Genomic DNA, 19,251 nt, shown 5'->3' with positions numbered 1-19,251 from the left:
TTATTCTCGTATTACAAGTTTGTTTTCATAAATTTAGTTTTTTTCTCGTAAAATCACAAATTCATTCTTGTAAAATTAAAGGTATATTCTCATAAAGTTAGTTTTTTTCCTTGTGAAAAATACAACTTTATTCTCGTAAAATTCTTGTAAAATTACAACTTTTTTTCTAGTGGAATTACGATTTAATTCTCGTAAAATTTCAACTTTATTCTCATAAAATATTTTATTTATATTTTTATAAAATATTATGTTTATTTTCATAAATTTCGTTTTTTTCTCCTAAAACTTTGACATTATTCTCATATGAGTCTATTCTCGTAATATTGTGACTTTACTCCTGAAATCTAACTATTTTTTCGTTGACCCCGCCCCGATCCTCCTTCCTAAAATTAAAACCAGTTTAAGTCATCTGAGCTGTGACATCACGCATTAGATCAGCTCCGATAAACGGAGTGAGACGCGGAGACTCGTGAGGATCACATAAGAACGAAGCAGAAGTCGTCGTCGTTCGTCAGTTTTCTTGTTTTATTGGTGACGTTTTGTTCCGTTACAGTTTCTGAACAGCTAGTGTGCGTTTTCATCTACAGACACGTTCGCTCGGTGTCTTACGGACGCAGGAGGCCAGGTTATGGTCGTTAAACAGGTTTTCTGAAAACCTCAAGAAGTGGCCTACAGAGACACGACACACGACACACACACACACACACACACACACACACACGCGCGCGCACACACACACAGAGGTGACACACAGATGCCGGCTGGGACGGTTAATAGAGTGGAGGGTTTCTTGTTCAGAGCTGCGAGCGGCGAGCCTTCGGAGGGTCTACGAGCCGCCGTCGGCCTTCAGGAGGCAACCGTCACTGGGACAGGAAGTCCAGGGCGGTGTCTCGCTCCTCCACCAGCTCGGCCGCCGTGGCGTCCATCTTGGCGCGGGAGAAGTCGTTGATGGGGAGTCCGTCGACCATTTTCCAGGTCTTGTTCTGGGGGGGGGGGCAAGAGAGAGAAAGGTCAGAGGTCGAGCTTTTTATTTTGTGGTGTTTTGTTGGTTGAGCGCGGACGTCAAATATGACGTTTGTTTGGAGCTTCCTGCCGTCGCCATTATTTTTACTTTACAATATTTCATGTACAAGATTATATAAATAAACATAACATAACATAAACAAAATAACAAACATAAAATAAACAAAATAACAAACATAAAATAAACAAAATAACAAACATAAAATAAACAAAATAACAAACAAAAATAAACAAAATAACAAACATAACATAAACAAAATAACAAACATAAAATAAACAAAATAACAAACATAAAATAAACAAAATAACAAACAAAAATAAACAAAATAACAAACATAACATAAACAAAATAACAAACATAAAATAAACAAAATAACAAACATAAAATAAACAAAAAACAAACATAAAATAAACAAAATAACAAACAAAAATAAACAAAATAACAAACATAAAATAAAGAAAATGTAATATAAACATATATAAAATAAACAAAATAACATAATATAAAATAAACAAAATGACATAACAATAATAAACAAAATAATAAACATAAAATAAACATTAACATAAAAAAAAGCTGGTTTTTAGTCGCGGCGGCGGCAGCTCTGTGATCCGGACCGACTCACCTTGATCTTGACGGGGAACGAGTAGATGAGGTCCTCCGGGATGCCGTAGGCGTTTCCGGCGGCGTACACGCCCATGGAGATGAACTCGCCCTGTGGACACGAAACAAACGTCAGTCTGAGGAGGCGACACGTTTAAACACTTTTCTGATGGATTTTGGTTTTTCAGGGCCGATACTGATGTCGATTATTTAGTTTATTTAAGAGGCCGATAACCGATTTTTGGGCCGGACGGCGTTCTTCATCGTGTTCATTCGTCAATAACACAAAGAAAAGTTTTATACGTCCACACATGAAAACAGCTACAGTGCGTCCCAGCAGAGAGACGACATTTTAAAGACGCAGTAATATGTGTTTAAATCAAAAAGAAAAAAACAATACAAATAAATATAAAATAGATCAATCAGTAAATAAATAAAATAATAATAATATAAAATAAAATAAAAAATGAGAAAAATAAAATAAAATAGTATTAATACTAAATTAAAAAAAGAAGAAAGTTATTATTAAAGATAATATTATAAGAAGCATGCAAATTAAATTTCATTCAGCCCTCACTGACCTCCTTGGTGCCGAACCAGATGTCCCTCATGTGGTCGCAGATGGCCTTGGCGGCAGACATGGCGCTGGACAGCTTCCTGGCTTTGATGACGGCGGCGCAAGGCTGCTGCACCGCCTGCAGGACGAAGACGAAGAGGTTTGAAAAGAGGAGAAACTACAAAACCTGAAGGAAAAGCTTCTTTTCTGTTGATAAAATCGTTCTTTAATGCGTTCGGGGTTAAAAGATTCGAGCGCGCACAGAGATGAAGTCTCCTCTCAGCCAGGCGTCGTCCTTCACGGCGTCGTAGGCGGCCTTCTCGGCGCCGTGCACGGTGACCTTGGCGTGGTGGACGTCGGGGTACTGAGTGGAGGAGTGGTTCCCCCAGATGATGACGTTCTTCACCTGATCGGAGGAGACGCCGCAACGCATCGCCACCTGCAGGCGATACAGACGCAGTCGCTCAGCGACAACAACCTTAATTTCCTCCATTAATGAACTGTTGTGTTTGTATCTATGTTTAAACTTGTGTACAAAAAATCACTGTTTTTGTTTGTTTAAAAAATGCCAAAAATGTTAAAGGAAAAAGATATATATATATATATATATATATATATATATATATATATATATATATATATATATACATATACATATATATATATATATATATATATATATATATATATATATATATATAAAAAGAAAGAAAATTGGACAAAAAATAAAGAATCAAAATCTGCAACGCTTTCTTTGTTTAAAAATTGCCAAAAATGTTTTAAGATCCCCCAAAATAAAATAAATAAATAAATAAATAAATAAATAACAAATGGGCAAAATAACTGAAGGAAAAAAAAGACAACTTTTCCCTGGACATTTATATTTTCTTTTTTTTTTTTACATTTTGTATTGTGTATTTTTGTTTTTCTTGGGTTAATGTTTACTGACTGGTTTATTCTGGATTATTTATTATTTACTTATATATATAAATAATAATAATATTATATAAATATAAATATATATATATATATATATATATATATATATATATATATATATATATATTTATTATATATTTATTTATTATTATTTATGCAGTTTTAAGTGTCCAACTAAACTAAACTAAACTCTTTTTATTGCCATTTTTATGCAGTAAAATCTAAAAACTCTTTGTACATGAAAACCTTTCATTTAACCCCTTTCTGATATTTTCAGGCTCTTCTCATATATTGAATTTATTTCTGTTGTAATGGCCCTGACTGCGAGTCAGTGCTGTTTATATCTTTAATTTAAATTGTAAAACATCTTATTGAATTAAAAAAATTAAAAAAATTTAAACAGGTGCCAGTAAACAAAGAAGTAATGTGCAGTATTTGTACACAGCTGGGAGGTGTAATGATTTACTTTACCAAGAGGTGGAATAATGACGTCGGGATGCTGTATGTGCTGTTCGATGAACACCATTTTAATTCTAATAAAAATTTAAAATTGAAAAAACAAAAACAAAAGCAAACAAATAAATTAATTAAAAAACCCTGGTGTCATTAAAACAACGATTCCAGGAGAAATGTGGTTTAAATGAGGTTTAGGGTTTGGTTGTTTAGACGTGTGTGTGTGTGTGTGTGTGTGTGTGTGTGTGTGTGTGTGTGTACCTGGGAGCTGGCTCTGTTGTGGTCCAGACGGGTCAGGCAGGAGAAGTTCTCTTTGGGGATGGACGGAGCCGACTTGGAGGCGATCAGACAGTTTGTGTTCGCTGGATTTCGACAACCAGAACCTGAAAACCATCAAACACACACACACACACACACACACACACACACACACACACACACACACACACACACACACACACACACACACACATCAGAGTGACGGCGACACAGAGCAGCCATCAGGCGAAAATATTTAATCAGCACTGACACCATCACACAGACGGAAAAGCTGCTGATATACGTATATACGTATATACGTATATACGTATATACATATATCTATATATATATATATATATATATATATATATATATATATATATATATATATATATATATATATATATATATATGTTCCTGTTCAGGGACGTGTTAGTTTGTTTTTGGGTGTTTGGGTGTTTCTACAGTGTTTTTCTGTATTCTGTATGTTTCTCCTCAGACTCTGCACAACAAACGTAAAAAAACCCGATAAAATCATGATAAAACTGAGCTGAACTATGTTAGAAGTTAACGGCAGCAAGAGAATATTATATTTTACTGACTTTATTTTTACTTATAAATCTTTTTTTTGCTCATTTCAGTTTCCTCTAAAAAAAAAAAAGCCTCTGAAATGTTTTCTCAGACGGTTTTTGGAGCGAAAGATGAAAACTTGTATTTGGTGCTGCAGAGTCACGAAAACTGAACCTTGAAAATCCGGCTGTTTTCTTTCCTCCGCGGATGCCCGACATGTGAAGCTGTGACCTTTGACCTCTGACGCGGGGGCCTCGTGCTGGACTTTGGGTCATTAGGGGCCCTCCTGCTGGTCTACAGGCTCTGGGACTTTACAACAGCACAAACACGCTGCTGTTCTGCTGCAGATTAGAGCTCTGCAGAAACGTAAAGCTGCTCGGAGTTTTAACGTGACGGCGGAGAGGCAGATATTTGAAACACCGCAAACGTAACGAACCACAAACGACTCAAATCTGCAGCTTCTAACGTCAGAATCCCACAAACGTAACGGCACGGCCTCCTGCGAACGCAACACAACATTTCCTGCAAATGTGCACCAACGACATCTGTACTGCGTGCATCACATCTGGACGTCATACAGACGTCTTTGAAATTTCATATTATGTTTGTTACGTTTGTGGGTTTATTGCATCAAAAGCTGCAGATCTGAGCGCTGATATTTTTGCCCTGAGGCTGTTTTTTATATTTGAAAATGTTTCTATTTTTCTTTAAAAAAATCTATTATTTTTATTTTATATATTTTTTAAAATTATTATTAGCATCAGTTTTTTTAAATAATTATGATAACTATTTATTTATTTATGTGGATGCTGTCCTTGTCTTCCTGATTTAAATATGATTTATTCTGTTTTTTACTTTAATGTAAAAGTGTTATAAATAAAAAGTGTTCAAAAGCTGCAGCTCTGTATCAAGTTTATGGTTTATTATGTTTGTAGTTTATTATGTTTGTAGTTTATTATGTTTGTAGTTTATTATGTTTGTAGTTTATCATGTTTGTAGTTTATTATGTTTGTAGTTTATTATGTTTATGGTTTATTATGTTTGTAGTTTATTTGTAGTTTATTATGTTTGTAGTTTATTATGTTTGTAGTTTATCATGTTTGTAGTTTATTATGTTTGTAGTTTATCATGTTTGTAGTTTATTATGTTTGTAGTTTATTATGTTTATGGTTTATTATGTTTGTAGTTTATTTGTAGTTTATTATGTTTGTAGTTTATTATGTTTGTAGTTTATCATGTTTGTAGTTTATCATGTTTGTAGTTTATTATGTTTGTAGTTTATTATGTTTATGGTTTATTATGTTTGTAGTTTATCATGTTTGTAGTTTATTATGTTTGTAGTTTATTATGTTTGTAGTTTATTATGTTTTTGGTGTTACGGACGCTGGAGAAGCACTTTCGTTTCCCCGTGTTGAAACAACACGACTAAAACTTCCCAGAAAGCCGCAAGACAAAGAGCAAAAACCCTCCAGGACAGATGAAAGACCTGCGCTCGCTGCAGAACAAGACGAGACGGAGGACGGAGGACGGAGGACGGAGGACGAAGGACGGAGGACAGAGGACGGAGGACTCACCTTGACGGTCTTCTTGGCGTACTTGTCCAGGGCGGCTCCCTGAGTCTTGAAGATGGCCACGTTGGCCTTCAGCAGGTCCTTCCTCTCCATCCCCTCCTTCCTGGGCATGGAGCCCACCAGGATGGCGGCGTCGATGTCCTTGAAGCCGACCTCCACCTTGTCAGTGGGGATCACCTCTGTGGGGGACGAGACGGACGAGGTCAGCAGTCACTTTATGTCTTTATCAATCACGAAAGCATTTTCTGCACTTTTCTTTTTCCTGTTGTGATAACTGTGTGTGTGTTGATGCATGTGTCCTAAATGTAGTCCAGATTGTGTATTTGAGTGTAATCAGTGAATTTGCAGCTCAGCTCCTACAATAAGTCTAAAATACACTGTGGAAACTAAATAGTTACATTCAGACTGTTCAGGTCCAAAAATGCAGAAAAACAGGACTTGTATTATTTCTGGGTGTCATTCTGGGCTTTTGACTCTGAATTTATCATTTTGACTATTTTCCACCTGATGAGGTCATTTTGACCATATTTGGCATATGGAGGACAATGTGTGTGTATATATATATATATATATATATATATATATATATATATATATATATATATATACACACATATTGTTGATTATCATCACAATCAGGCTACAAAAATATTATACATTAATATGATTTTCTACTCTCATTGAGTTTATTTTTTTAACCAACACCAGTCATAATCATGAATATCAAATGATCTTTAATTTTCAGAATTTTAAACCTTTAAATGCCAGGTTTTTACCATGATGGCATAATATTTTTCGATGAAAATCAAACACATATATATATATATATATATATATATATATATATATATATATATATATATATATATTTATATATATATATTTTTTTTTTAAATAATTTCTAATATATTCCACTGGAAATATCATATTATCATCGTATTTTCTCCATATATAATCTGGTAAAAGAGTAAAGCAGGGACTCTTTATCTGATTAGATATTTATGAGAATCGTCATAAATGATGTATGACTTCTTGAGTTGCGGCCAAAAACAAGTTTTGGTGAGGAACCTTTACTTTTGACTTTCGACGACCAGATTGTTATCAGTTCATCGTTGAGTCCACGTGAACGTTTGTGCAACATTTTAAAAACTTTAAGGAGTTCTTGAGAAACCGCGTTCACTAAGATGAGACGTTGGATTATTAACAGCGTGCTGCAGACGGCAGTTTCTTATCTGCTCGGTACAGATAACAGGAGGCTGACGGCTACAGGAACGTATTGATAAGGTGATCTATTAGTGCTGATAACGTACACTGACTTATGTTTTTTAAACATCACCTGCGAACGTCGGCCTCTGCTCAGAATATTCTGCTGTGATTTTTAGGTTCTGCGTCGCGATTATTTTACACATTTTTCACTTTTCCTCTTCGACTTTGAGAACTTTGGGAAATTTTGCACAACTTTTATTGATTTGTTTTGTATCTCAGCTGTTTTTCACACCGCCGTCAGACTCTCAGCACTCAGAGGGTTAATCTCAGTTTATCTCCATGATAACTTCCGTCTGATCCGGACGATTCGGCGTGTTTCTGCTCGTCAGAAGCAAACCGCTGCTATCAGACTGGACTTCAGTCAGAGTTCATTGTTGTCCCACCACTCGTCTGATTGGCTCCTGTGGTGCCCGAACCTCCAGCCAATCAGAGGCCTTGTTTTAGACACTCCTTCTTCCTCCTCCTCCTCCTCCTCCTCACAGCAGCACAGAGGAGGTTACGAAGGACAAATAACTCACACACATAAAAACGCTCAGCGTGTTCTGCTCCAAAATTTTCCAGCTGGAAGAAGGAGATTCAGACAGTCGATCAAACGTCTGAACGTCGGTTTAACGTTTTGTTTTTATCGGGGGAATAAAAACTCTACGTGTTCCCTTAAATACAGAGACTTTACTATTTTTTTACATTTATTTTTAATTTTACAGTTATGATTACAGTTAGTGATTACTTATTTCTTTTATTATTATATTTTTTTTACATGCAGGTTGTATTATGTCCTCTTTTAATGTGAAGCTCTTGGTGTGTGTAATTTCTTTCTTATAAAGCACACTCGGCGGTGTTTCTTGTATGATAGGTGCAACACAAATAAAGTTATTATTATTGTATTTTGTTTATTATGAAACGGACAGATTACTGATTACTGTCCCGTTTCTGCTTTCTGGTTCCCGGTTCAGATGTTTGTTCTCTGTGAACAAACACGGGCTTTCTGTGGTCCCGTATGACGTTTGTTGTTGTGGGGTATCTGATGTTGTTTGTTGTTGCTTTGGTCTCTTTACGCAGCACAGTCAGCGGTCACGGCTGCTATCTTCAGTTACCTCGTCTTTGTTTTTGTCTTTTGTATTGTTTCTATGTCCTTTTTATGTCTGCAAAACCAGTTTCTCTTTGAGGACAGCTAAAGTTGAGCAGAGTTGATGAGTGTTTTGGTTGAGACACTCGGTGGACTCACCCCTCAGCAGTGGGAGGGCGCAGTCCTGCAGCTCCATGACGACTCCGTCCAGCACCGGCAGCATGGGAGGGATGTCCAGGAGGATCAAGATGATTGGCTGAAAAACGAGAGGGACAAAAAATATAGATTATTACCTGAAAATCCTCCAAACAATAACCGTTAATTCAGTTTTTGACCAATTTGCCTGTTGAAATAAACAGAGAGGAAAAGCCTGAAAAATCCGAGCCTGAAAACATTTACATGAATTTCATCCACAAAACGTCGTGTTTGACATTTTCATTTTCTTTTTCTATGAAGTCCACATTTAAAATTTTATTACATCCATATCATTTTTTCCACAAATTTATTCTTATTTAGTAATTTAAAGGCAAAGTTTGAGAATAACATGAAAAATGACATGTTTTATATTTATAGTACTCTTTTTATTCAGCATGTTAGTATTTTTATCTTTGTGTATTATTATTATATAATTATATAAGTGCATTATAGTGTGTTCTTAAATTGTATAAATTCTTATAGATAAGATAAGATAAGATAAGATAAGATAATCATTTTGTAGTCCCACAACAGGGAAATCTGCATTTTTTACAGCATCAAAGCGATATCAAAGTTCAGCCGTTTTTAGTTTGGCTTTTGACTGAACTTTATTCATCTATTGACTATTTATTTATACATTTTAGCTGTTTCACAGTTTTAATACTTCCTATATCATTAATTATTTTTAACATAATTATTTATATATTTTTATTTTGCGCTGTTATCATTTAATTTACCTATTATTTACTTATTTTTTAAATTGTTTTTGTTATTTATTTCACATTGTTATCATTTCACTGTATTGATATATATCTTCAGAGGTTTCATCCTGCCTCTTGTGCTTCCTCACCTCTGGAAACGTCTCGTCAGTTCCCAGCTGTAACGAGTACTGTTTATGATTTTTTGTTTTTATTCACATGCTTGTGTGCTTGTATGTGTGTGTATGTCTGATCGATTGATTGATTGATTGATTGATTGAAACACTGCTAAAGATGACAAAACAGATCTACGATATGTCAGTATGACCCTAAAAAGAAGAATATTTTGGAAAATATTCAAATGTTATGGTGTTTTTCTTCCTCATCGTCCTCACATAAACACATGTATTATTAATGTCGGGTGCTTTATGTAACAGCGTCATCGCCCAGCTGTCTGAGCGGCTTCAGGGGGGACCGCGGCGCCGCCGCCGCTGAGGGTTACATAATCAGGAGATCAGGCTTACCTGGTCCTTCCCGAACACGTCTCCCTTGGCGATGCTGTACAGCAGGGAGTAGGCGATCTGGCCGGCAGCGCCGGTCACCACAACACGGATTGGTTCGGGCTGCGGGGAGAAAACAGGATTGATTCATGAGTGTCATTGACCTAGATTTGACAGGAAGTGAAGGGAAAGTGGCGTGCGCTGTTGGAGAAGTCGTGAGGTCCGAATTTAACCCGTCTGACTCCTCACAGAGAGGCCGCTGGCTCTGTTATCAGCGGCTCCTCCTCCGGAGGACCTCTGCTCTTTGTATCAACACGGCTCGTCACCAAACTCCATTAAGAAATGTGCGTAATAAAGAATGACCTTGCATACTTGCAAGAGAAGGTACAACATTCATTTTGCTGTTATGTTTCATTTTTATCAGTTGATTTTAGTCTTTAATTCGGCTTGCATTAAATCAATCAAACTGCAGGTGAATTTTTAAAAAACGGCAGATTTACAGAACTTTCTGACGCTCTTCACTGTGCAAAGTAATGAATAAAAATATTATATATATGTATAATATAATGTATACTTGTGATTAAAATACAAGCTGAATTGAATGGTGTTTCCTGTTCATTCATAAATAACAGCGCATCATATTTTCACTGGCTGCAACTAATTTCACAAGCAAGATAATCATTAAATTTTGAGTTTGATAAACAGGATTCAGCCTCCTGATATCATTTTTTAAAATGTGTGGGTTTTTTTTTTTTTTAACTTTTTAACAGTTTTGAAAATGGTGCATCTAGAGATAAAAAGATTCAGTTTGTCCATAAAGTGACCAGAACTGACAAATGAAAATGTTGAGACAAATAGGGTCAAACCAGACAGACAAAAAGATATTTATCTAAATATGATTTTTTTTTTTAACAGCTTTGAAAACGGTTCATTTACGAGTCAACAGATTCAGTTTGTGCATTAAGTGGCACGAAGTAACCAAACTTCAAAGCAAAAATAATGAGCAAAAGTAGGTACAATTATAATAATTAATAAATTAACACTAACAATTAAATTAAGTATTACCATTTTTTTAATAGGACAGAGGGATGTCGTGTTCTGTAAAGCGCTCTGAGGCAAACTGATTTGTGATAATGGGTTATACAAATAAAATTTAATTTAATTACTTTTAAAAGATAAATAGACATAAAGTTGTACGACTCGCATTAATTAATAGAGTTTTTAAAGCATTTTTAAGTTTGATATAGTTTTAAGATGTGTATCTTGATTTGATTTTTTGGAAAGTTTTATATGAGGGCAATTTCTTTAAAAAATAAAATAAAATTTATTCATGTAAAATTTAGCTAAAACAATGAGCACATTAAATTATACACCGTGCATTCTTGGATGAGTTTTGATGTTGCATATTTTTCAGACTCGGGGTAATTTGAGTGAAATCTTCTCGCCACGTCTTTGGAAACCCAGCTGAGACTCCGGCCGGAGGCGCAGTCACATGCACGCAGCTTCCTGTCGTGATTGGTGTCTCGCAGCGGATAAAAAAACAGGCCGATGATGCCGCCTGACGTGACGCCACAGCCTGCTCGTGATAAGATGGAGGCAGATGCATGAACGTGCAGCGGAGCATCGAGGGTTAAAGCGGCGGAAATGAAGCTGCTCTCAGCTGCAGCCAAAACGCTTCAGTCTGTGAGGATTTCATTCATGCAGCATCTGTGATCTGCGGGTTTGAAACTGCGCCACCAACTGCGCGTGACTGCTGCGCCCTTGGGTCTATTTATCATTATTTTATTAAATATAAAACCAACATTAACGAAAGCATAAAAAATAAAACATAAAGTGAGATTAAGTGATGACGCTGCCGGCCTCTGGTCAATGTCAGACACTGATGCATCGTTTAGCAAAGCGTTAAAATGGATCCACGCGCTGATAAAAGGACTTTAAGTGCATTATTAAAGCTTAAAAAGCACATTTAGACCGTGCAGGTCCGCTCTTACCATTTTGTGTATCGGGTGGAGATGCTTCGGGTCTGCGCTGCTTCCTGCTCTCCGTCGGTTAGAGGGAAGGGTCACCTCTATCCCTGTGTTGTAAAGTCAGGCGGTGAAACGACTCGCCCCGCGCGCTTCACGGGACTTGTAGTCTTTTTTGAGACGCTAGCACGCGCTTTACTATAGAGCCGATATGAACAAATCAACACAATCTCCCATGATGCACCGCAATGGCCACACCGAGTCCACCCACTCCAAACACGGTCGGGGATTTTCTGAAAAGAGCCGTTTTTTCACCGAGACTCAGGGCGAGATTTGGCGGGATCTGGTGGCGGGAAGCGGGACTGCAACAACAGCTGCACCGCGCCTCTGTGCGCAGAGACTGATCATTAAAACTGTGACAGCGCCTGAATATTTCACTAATATTCACAAAACAAAATGAATGTTTGTGTAAAAGGCCGTCCACACCAAGCACTATGAATATATAACTGCATCTATAACTATAACGACATCATTTAATGTCATTCTATAACTACAGTATAACTACATATCTATAACTACATCTATAACTATATAACTACAGCTATAACTATAACGACATAATTTAATGTCATTCTATAACTACAGTATAATTACATATCTATAACTACATCTATAACTATAACTACATCTACTAATGTAATTCTATAACTACAGTATAATTACATATCTATAACTACATCTGTTAATATAAATCTATATAACTATAAACTATGTATTAATATATCTATAAATGTAAATTTAAGTAACTATATCATTAACTATAAACATATCTATAAATATATATCTATAAAAATAACTATATCTTTAAATATAACTCTAACTATATCTGTAAATATAACTACAAATACATCTATAACTATATATCTATAACTATACTTCTAACTATATCTGAAAATATAACTAACTCTATCTGTAATAATAACTATAAATATATCTATAAAAATACATCTGTAACTCTAACTCTATCCGTAACTAACTATAAATATATCTATAACTCTATCTGTAACTCCAACTATAAATATATTTATAACTATATCTGTAACTATAACTTTAAATATATCTATAACTGTATCTGTAACTCCAACTATAAATATATCTATAACTATATATCGATATAGAGGAAAATGTAATGTAATTTGGATTGACAGCTTTGTGTCCACCTCCTCTGGCCCTCGCTGTGAACTGTGCGCTCTGTGGATTATTCTGGGTGATTGGGGGTCAAAGGTGAAAGGTCACCTGAGGTCAACTTCACTGCCCAGACAACAGGAAGTTGCTGTGCTGAGTTGCCAGCTCGTTAAGTTGTTCAGCCTGTTATCTGCGGCCTCGCGGGTGGTAAGTCTGAGTCGAGACGAGCTGTCTGATCTGCTGACATTTTTAGAGCAGAACAGCACAAAGTTCAGACATCAGCGGCGGTGGGAGAAGTACTCAGATTACTACAGTACAATGGTAAAATATACTCTCCTAATATACGAGTAAGTATCTGATATTATTCGATTATGAATACTGATGAATCACTGTCGGAGCAGCTACAGTAACTTTTCAAGGTCGAGCTGGTTTTAACAGTTAGCTAGTTTAGTCCAGCGGTTCCCAACCTAGGGGTCGAGCCCCGTAAAAGGGTCACCAGATAAATCTGAGGGGTCATGAGCAACCAAATCACCAGAATAAATGTTAGTATTCCTCAGACCATGAATACGTTACGTTTACATGCTGTTATGCAGGAGTTCACATGTAGTAGTGGATACGTTGAAACATTTCAACAACGCTTTGGTTAATGTGTGGTTACGTTTAGGCGGGAAAAACACTTTGTTATGGTTAGAAAAAGCTCATGAAACGGTTTAAAATATAATGTTTCAGGAGGCAGGATCCCTGTTGGAGAAGCAGCGGTGTCTAAAGACAAACGCTTATCGCCACAGTGGCAGAAGACGCAGCGATGTCTCTGTGAAAACAACCGCTTTTTGTGGCAGTTTCTCCACTGGACAAACAGCAACAAGGCGCTAAAAAACACAGCAGTGATACTCAACTTAAGGCCCATGGGCCAAATCTGGCCCCCAACTTAGTGCCTGGTGGCCCTCCAAACATTTTTTAATTCACAATAAAAGTAAAGTGAGTCACACTGAGGATTGTTTTTGTACTTTTAGTCTCCATAAGATGTCAGAGTGCATAAAACGGCATCAAAATAGAGCTTGTTGATCGAAAAAAGTGCCAATGGAGGATCCCCCACACCCCCGACAGAGGTCCTAGATAATGTCCTAAAATCCAAGAAATGTCCTATAATCCAAGAAGCGTCCTAAAATCCCAGGAATGTCTGCAAATCCTGCAAAAGTACTAAAATGCGATATACGTCCTAAAATCCAAGAAATGTCTTAAAATCCTAGAAATGCCCCTAAATCCTGGAATCTTCCTAAAATCTTAGAAATGTCCTAAAATCCTAAAAAAGGTCCTGAAATCCTAGAAAAATCCTAAAATCCTGTAAAAGTCCTGAAATCCTAGAAATGTCCCAAAATGCTTCGTATGTCCTGAAATCCTAGAATCTTCCTGAAATCCTGTATATAACCTGAAATACTGAAAAAGGTTAAAAAAAAATCAAAGAAAGGACTTCAAACCTTAGAAATGTCCTAAAATCCTTGAAACTTCCCAGGCATGCCCTTGAAATGTCCTAAAATCCTTGAAACATCCTAAAATCCTAGAAACACGTATGGAGCTGCTGTGGTTGGCCCCTGGCCTCCTGTTATTTTGCAAAAGTGGCCCCAAAAACAAAGCAAAGCTGAGTATCCCTGTGCTACGAGACACAATGATGCTTTACACAACCATGTTATTCCAACTTTGTGGCCAAAATTTGGGAAAAGCCCTTTCCCTCAACACGACATTGTCCGTGTGCACGAAGACAGGTTCATGAAGAAGGATCGGTTTGATTTGTCCCGACCTCGTCCATCAGCAGGAGACCTTATCGTGGAAGCTGCTGCAGCAGATCTGCAGATATAGGTGTCCACATACTTTTGTCCTGTAGCTGCTACCAGACTGAAAGTGAAGCAGGTGGATTTCGGGATGTTCTTTCAGAGAGGGTCTGAGTTTCAGCCCGGGGAGGTTTACGTTACGCTCAGAGTTCGGTCCTTCAGCCCGTGAAGGACGCCGGCCGGCAGCCATGTTGGCTCTGAGTGCAGTTTGCAGGCTCAGTTTCTGCAAAGCTCCTGCAGCTAAAACAGGCTGGAACTGACCGTGGTGCTGATAATCTGCAGCCGGCACTGACGCGTCAAGGCGGCGGCAAAACAGAGACCTCAGCCCGGGAGCCCGGCAACCCGGCCTTCAAAATAAAAGCGCAAATGTTGCTGATTTGCCTCAGGATGTGAAAAGGACTTCTTAAGGACGTAAAAGAATTCCATGTTTTGTGTGTTTTTCCCACAATACATGTATGATTTTCTTTATTTTTAACTTTTTGTATGGTTTAATTAATGTTCTCTGTACTTTTTATCTTAAATACACCAATTTCTATGGTAAAGCCTTTTTTTTCCAATATTTGAGACATTGCTCAAGAAAAGACGAGTGCAATTTATAAACAAAGAGAGAAACTCCAGATAAACTCCAGATAAACTCCAGAGAAACTCCAGAAAAACTCCAGAGAAACTGCAGAAAAACTGCAGAGAAACTCCAGAGAAACTGCAGAGAAACTGCAGAGAAACTCCAGAGAAACTCCAGAGAAACTGCAGAGAAACTCCAGAAAAACTCCAGAGAAACTCCAGAGAAACTCCAGAGAAACTGCAGAGAAACTCCAGAAAAACTCCAGAGAAACTCCAGAGAAACTGCAGAGAAACTCCAGAGAAACTCCAGAGAAACTCCAGAGAAACTGCAGAGAAACTCCAGAGAAACTCCAGAGAAACTGCAGAGAAACTCCAGAAAAACTCCAGAGAAACTCCAGAGAAACTCCAGAGAAACTGCAGAGAAACTCCAGAGAAACTGCAGAGAAACTCCAGGGCCATCTGATGATTTTTGCTATCACCTGAATGTAGGCTCCTCTGATTTAGTCTCGGGTGTCTGGGCTGGTTGGGTTGTGTATTTTGTTTTGTCATTGTTTTTTTTTTGTTTGTTTGTTCCACTTTTATTTCTATTTTCTTCTTTTTATTTTAAAAATCCTGGAGAAGAGCGCTGTCTGAATTAGTTACATAAATACACTGATTATTTTCATGCAGCATTTTTTTGTTTGTGTTTATTTTGCTAACAACAACTTGTGCATGTTGACCGCTCTCAATAAAATGCTTAAATAAAAAGATGCACTTTGTTAAAGAAGGACTCATTACTGGGATCCTTTAGTTATTGTAATATTTCACTAACTATGTGTTTATAATTGTATGTAAAACACTTTGAAGTATTTTGAAAAGTGCCTTATAAATAAAAGTGTTATTAATGAATCCAACAATACTTAAGATTAGATTTTGAAAAGCACGTTCTGTGTGCAGAGCAGTGTGAGTATTTGACACTGCACAACAAATAATAATCTATAAAATCAATGTTGCTGCCAATCATTGACATATCGTAAGCTAAGCATGTAGTTATGAAAAAAGTCTTTTTTCATATCAGTCAATATCGATATATATCACGATGTACATCAAATCAGTATTTCTGTCGAGCTTAAAGGTTCCTTTGACTCCTGAGTGAGATATGAAGATATCATAACCAGTGATCACGATAATGATTATTTCAACAGATAACCGATAACTCCCAGCTTCTCGTGGCCGATAAGATACCGATAACAGATATCTTCTTTTTGTTTGTTTTTCATTACCTGAGGGTCTGAAAGGCTGAGATGTGGAAAGATGAATTTAATTTAAGCATTTTCAGAAAAAAAAACGACAACAGCGTGTCCTCTCATTATGTCCTCTCATCATGTCCTCTCATCATGTCCTCTCATCACGTCCCCCTCTCACACACACGGAGCAGAAAGAGGGAGGGGGGAGACGGCGGCCGCTTACACCAGCAGAGAATGAAAGTGGAGCGGACATTCGGAGACACCGGTGGAGAATGAGAGCGAAGCGGACTTTGAAAAGCACATTTTGTGTGTAAAGCAATATGATGTGTTTAAAATGGAATATTATTATTATTATTATACATTAAGCTATGTTAATAACTACGCTTAAACTAAATATATAACTATATTTACCCTATATATTTACCCTATTTACCTATATTAACCCCCCCCAAAAATTTAAGAAAAACTGTATTTATAATTATCATGCTCACATAGGCTATTTAAAATTATGTTACAAGATTATTATAATTTTAAAGCTCTTTTTCCAGGTCATTCTGAGAAATTTTTAGCGTACCATTTTTCTTAATTTCCTGTTATTTTTGGATAATTTCTTCTTTAGTTGCTTATGTCCTTCATCACACGCATTTTTAAAGGAAATCAAGCCAGTTTGCTCTGGTTTCAAAGGGTTAAATCTTACTCAAACACAACCACAATCTATGCTCGAATCTAGAGCTTTTATTTTGAAGGCTCAGATCGGATGTGATGGTGCTGTTTATTTTGGCGGGCTTCACTGACCTCTGAGGCTGCCAGGTGGAGGCGACTGTCACTGAATTAATAATGACGAGGTCAGAAAAGGACGCAACCTGCTGAGCACCTGCACTGACACGGAGGTGTTCGGTTTCCGGCGGCCATTTTCACACCTGAAGTATGATGGTGAAAGACAGAGAGACAGACACCGGGTAGAGACACCGGGTAGAGACACCGGGTAGAGACACCGGGTACAAAAATCACCAGGTACAGAAACATCGGGTTCAAACACACCAGGTACAGAAATGCTTGGTATAGAAACACTGGGGACAGTAACATCGGGTACAAAAACCACCAGGTAGGCCTACAGTATCACCAGGTACAGAGGCACTGGGTACAAAAACACAGGGTACAGAAACACCAGGTACAGTACCACTGGGTACAGAATCACCAGGTACAAAAAACACCAGGTAGGCCTACAGTATCACCAGGCACAGAGGCACTGGGTACAAAACATCGGGTAGAGAGAGACCAGGTACGGAAACACCATTGACAAAAATCCCTGGGTACGATAACACCGGGTACAGTAACACCGGGTACAGTAACACCGGGTACAAAAATCCCTGGGTACAGTAACACCGGGTACATAATTACCGGGTACAGTAACACTGGGTACAGAATTACCGGGTACAGAATCCCCTGGTACAGTAACACCGGGTACAGAATCACCGGGTACAGTAACACCTGGTACAGTAACACCGGGTACAAAAATCCCTGGGTACAGTAACACCGGGTACAAAAATCCCTGAGTACAGTAACATCAGGTACATAATTACCAGGTACAGTAACACCGGGTACAAAAATCCCTGGGTACAGTAACACCGGGTACAGAATCACCAGGTAACACTGGGTACAGTAACACCGGGTACAGAATCACCAGGTAACACTGGGTACAGTAACACCGGGTACAGAATCACCAGGTAACACTGGGTACAGTAACACCAGGTACAGAATCACCAGGTAACACTGGGTACAGTAACACCAGGTACAGAATCACCAGGTACAGTAACACCGGGTACAAAAATCCCTGGGTACAGTAACACCAGGTACAGAATCACCAGGTACAGTAACACCGGGTACAAAAATCCCTGGGTACAGTAACACCGGGTACAGAATCACCGGGTACAGAATCACGAGGCTGCTGGCTCGTTAGTCACCATCTGTTCAATAAATATCCGCCAACTAACGCATTACATGTTTAGCTGCCGGGTTAACGGAGCCCCACCGGGACGTACCGGTCCGGTTGAGCTCCGTCCCCGGTGGATCCGCCATCAAACGGCCGCTTTTTCGACTCACCTGGGAGGACACCGCCCGCACCACCAGATACATGGAGGTCAGCAGAGTCAGCATGGTCCCGCCGCTGTTTGTTGTCGTCTCACGGTAAAAACTCACGGTTCCTCTGGAGCAGAAATGGCGGCTCGACCGGACACGGTACCGAGAGAGAGACGGAGAGACAGACAGACGGACGGAGAGACAGGTGGACACCCACAGAGAGAGGAGACGCAGAGAGACAGACCGGCAGCGGCACTGGAGGAAACCTGGGACCGAGCTGACCGAGCTGCAGGTCGACTTTCACGGCTTCTTCTCCTCCGCAGCCTCGGGGACTCACTCACACCTCCACGAGCCAACTACACACACACACACACACACACACACACACACACACACACACACACTGCAGTGAGTCTAGTCCTTTAATCAGATTTTGAGGACGGAAATAGACCGGACCCGCTAAAGCCTTTCATGTGTGATCGCAGGTGTGAATTAACGGAAACGACCCGAGCTGAAATTCACCCAAAAACCAGGTCTGCAGGAGCCAGTGACGTCACTGCAGGGACATGTTTCAGGGTCACACGAGGACAGGAGGACTGCTGCAGAGCCTGCGGTGGCGCTAATATTAAAATAATTATAATAATAATCACAACAATAACATGAAAGTTTGGCTCATTTCCACCAGTGAAAGGAAACAATGAGAGG

General features: G+C 38.3%; 1 protein-coding gene across 1 annotated transcript; it reads right to left on the bottom strand.

The window, feature by feature from the left end:
- Positions 1-504: 504 nt before the first annotated feature.
- LOC121963765 (malate dehydrogenase, cytoplasmic-like) lies at positions 505-18,867 on the bottom strand. Its single transcript, XM_088075043.1, has 10 exons — positions 18,571-18,867; positions 9,727-9,825; positions 8,469-8,565; positions 5,977-6,156; positions 4,943-4,951; positions 3,837-3,958; positions 2,446-2,622; positions 2,209-2,322; positions 1,650-1,739; positions 505-983 (listed from the first exon to the last, which is right to left on the bottom strand). Exons 1-10 carry the CDS (start codon positions 18,622-18,624, stop codon positions 861-863), a joined length of 1,065 nt encoding a protein of 354 aa, XP_087931169.1. The 5' UTR covers positions 18,625-18,867; the 3' UTR covers positions 505-860.
- Between the last annotated feature and the right edge of the window lie 384 nt (positions 18,868-19,251).

The sequence above is a fragment of the Plectropomus leopardus genome, chromosome 3, assembly GCF_026936395.1.
Source record: "Plectropomus leopardus strain MGB_pleo_1.0 chromosome 3, ASM2693639v1, whole genome shotgun sequence".
NCBI classification, from domain to species: Eukaryota; Metazoa; Chordata; class Actinopteri; order Perciformes; family Serranidae; genus Plectropomus; species Plectropomus leopardus.
This window is presented reverse-complemented; position numbering and strand designations above follow the sequence as displayed.

Bases quoted from the DNA above. Each gene is read 5' to 3' on its own strand.
- LOC121963765 (XM_088075043.1), bottom strand. From the start codon at position 18,624: ATGCTGACTCTGCTGACCTCCATGTATCTGGTGGTGCGGGCGGTGTCC. The intron at 6,157-8,468 runs GTGAGTCCACCG...CGTCCCCCACAG, and splicing joins CGCCCTCCCACTGCTGAGGG to AGGTGATCCCCACTGACAAG. The intron at 1,740-2,208 runs GTCAGTGAGGGC...TCGTGTCCACAG, and splicing joins TCTGGTTCGGCACCAAGGAG to GGCGAGTTCATCTCCATGGG.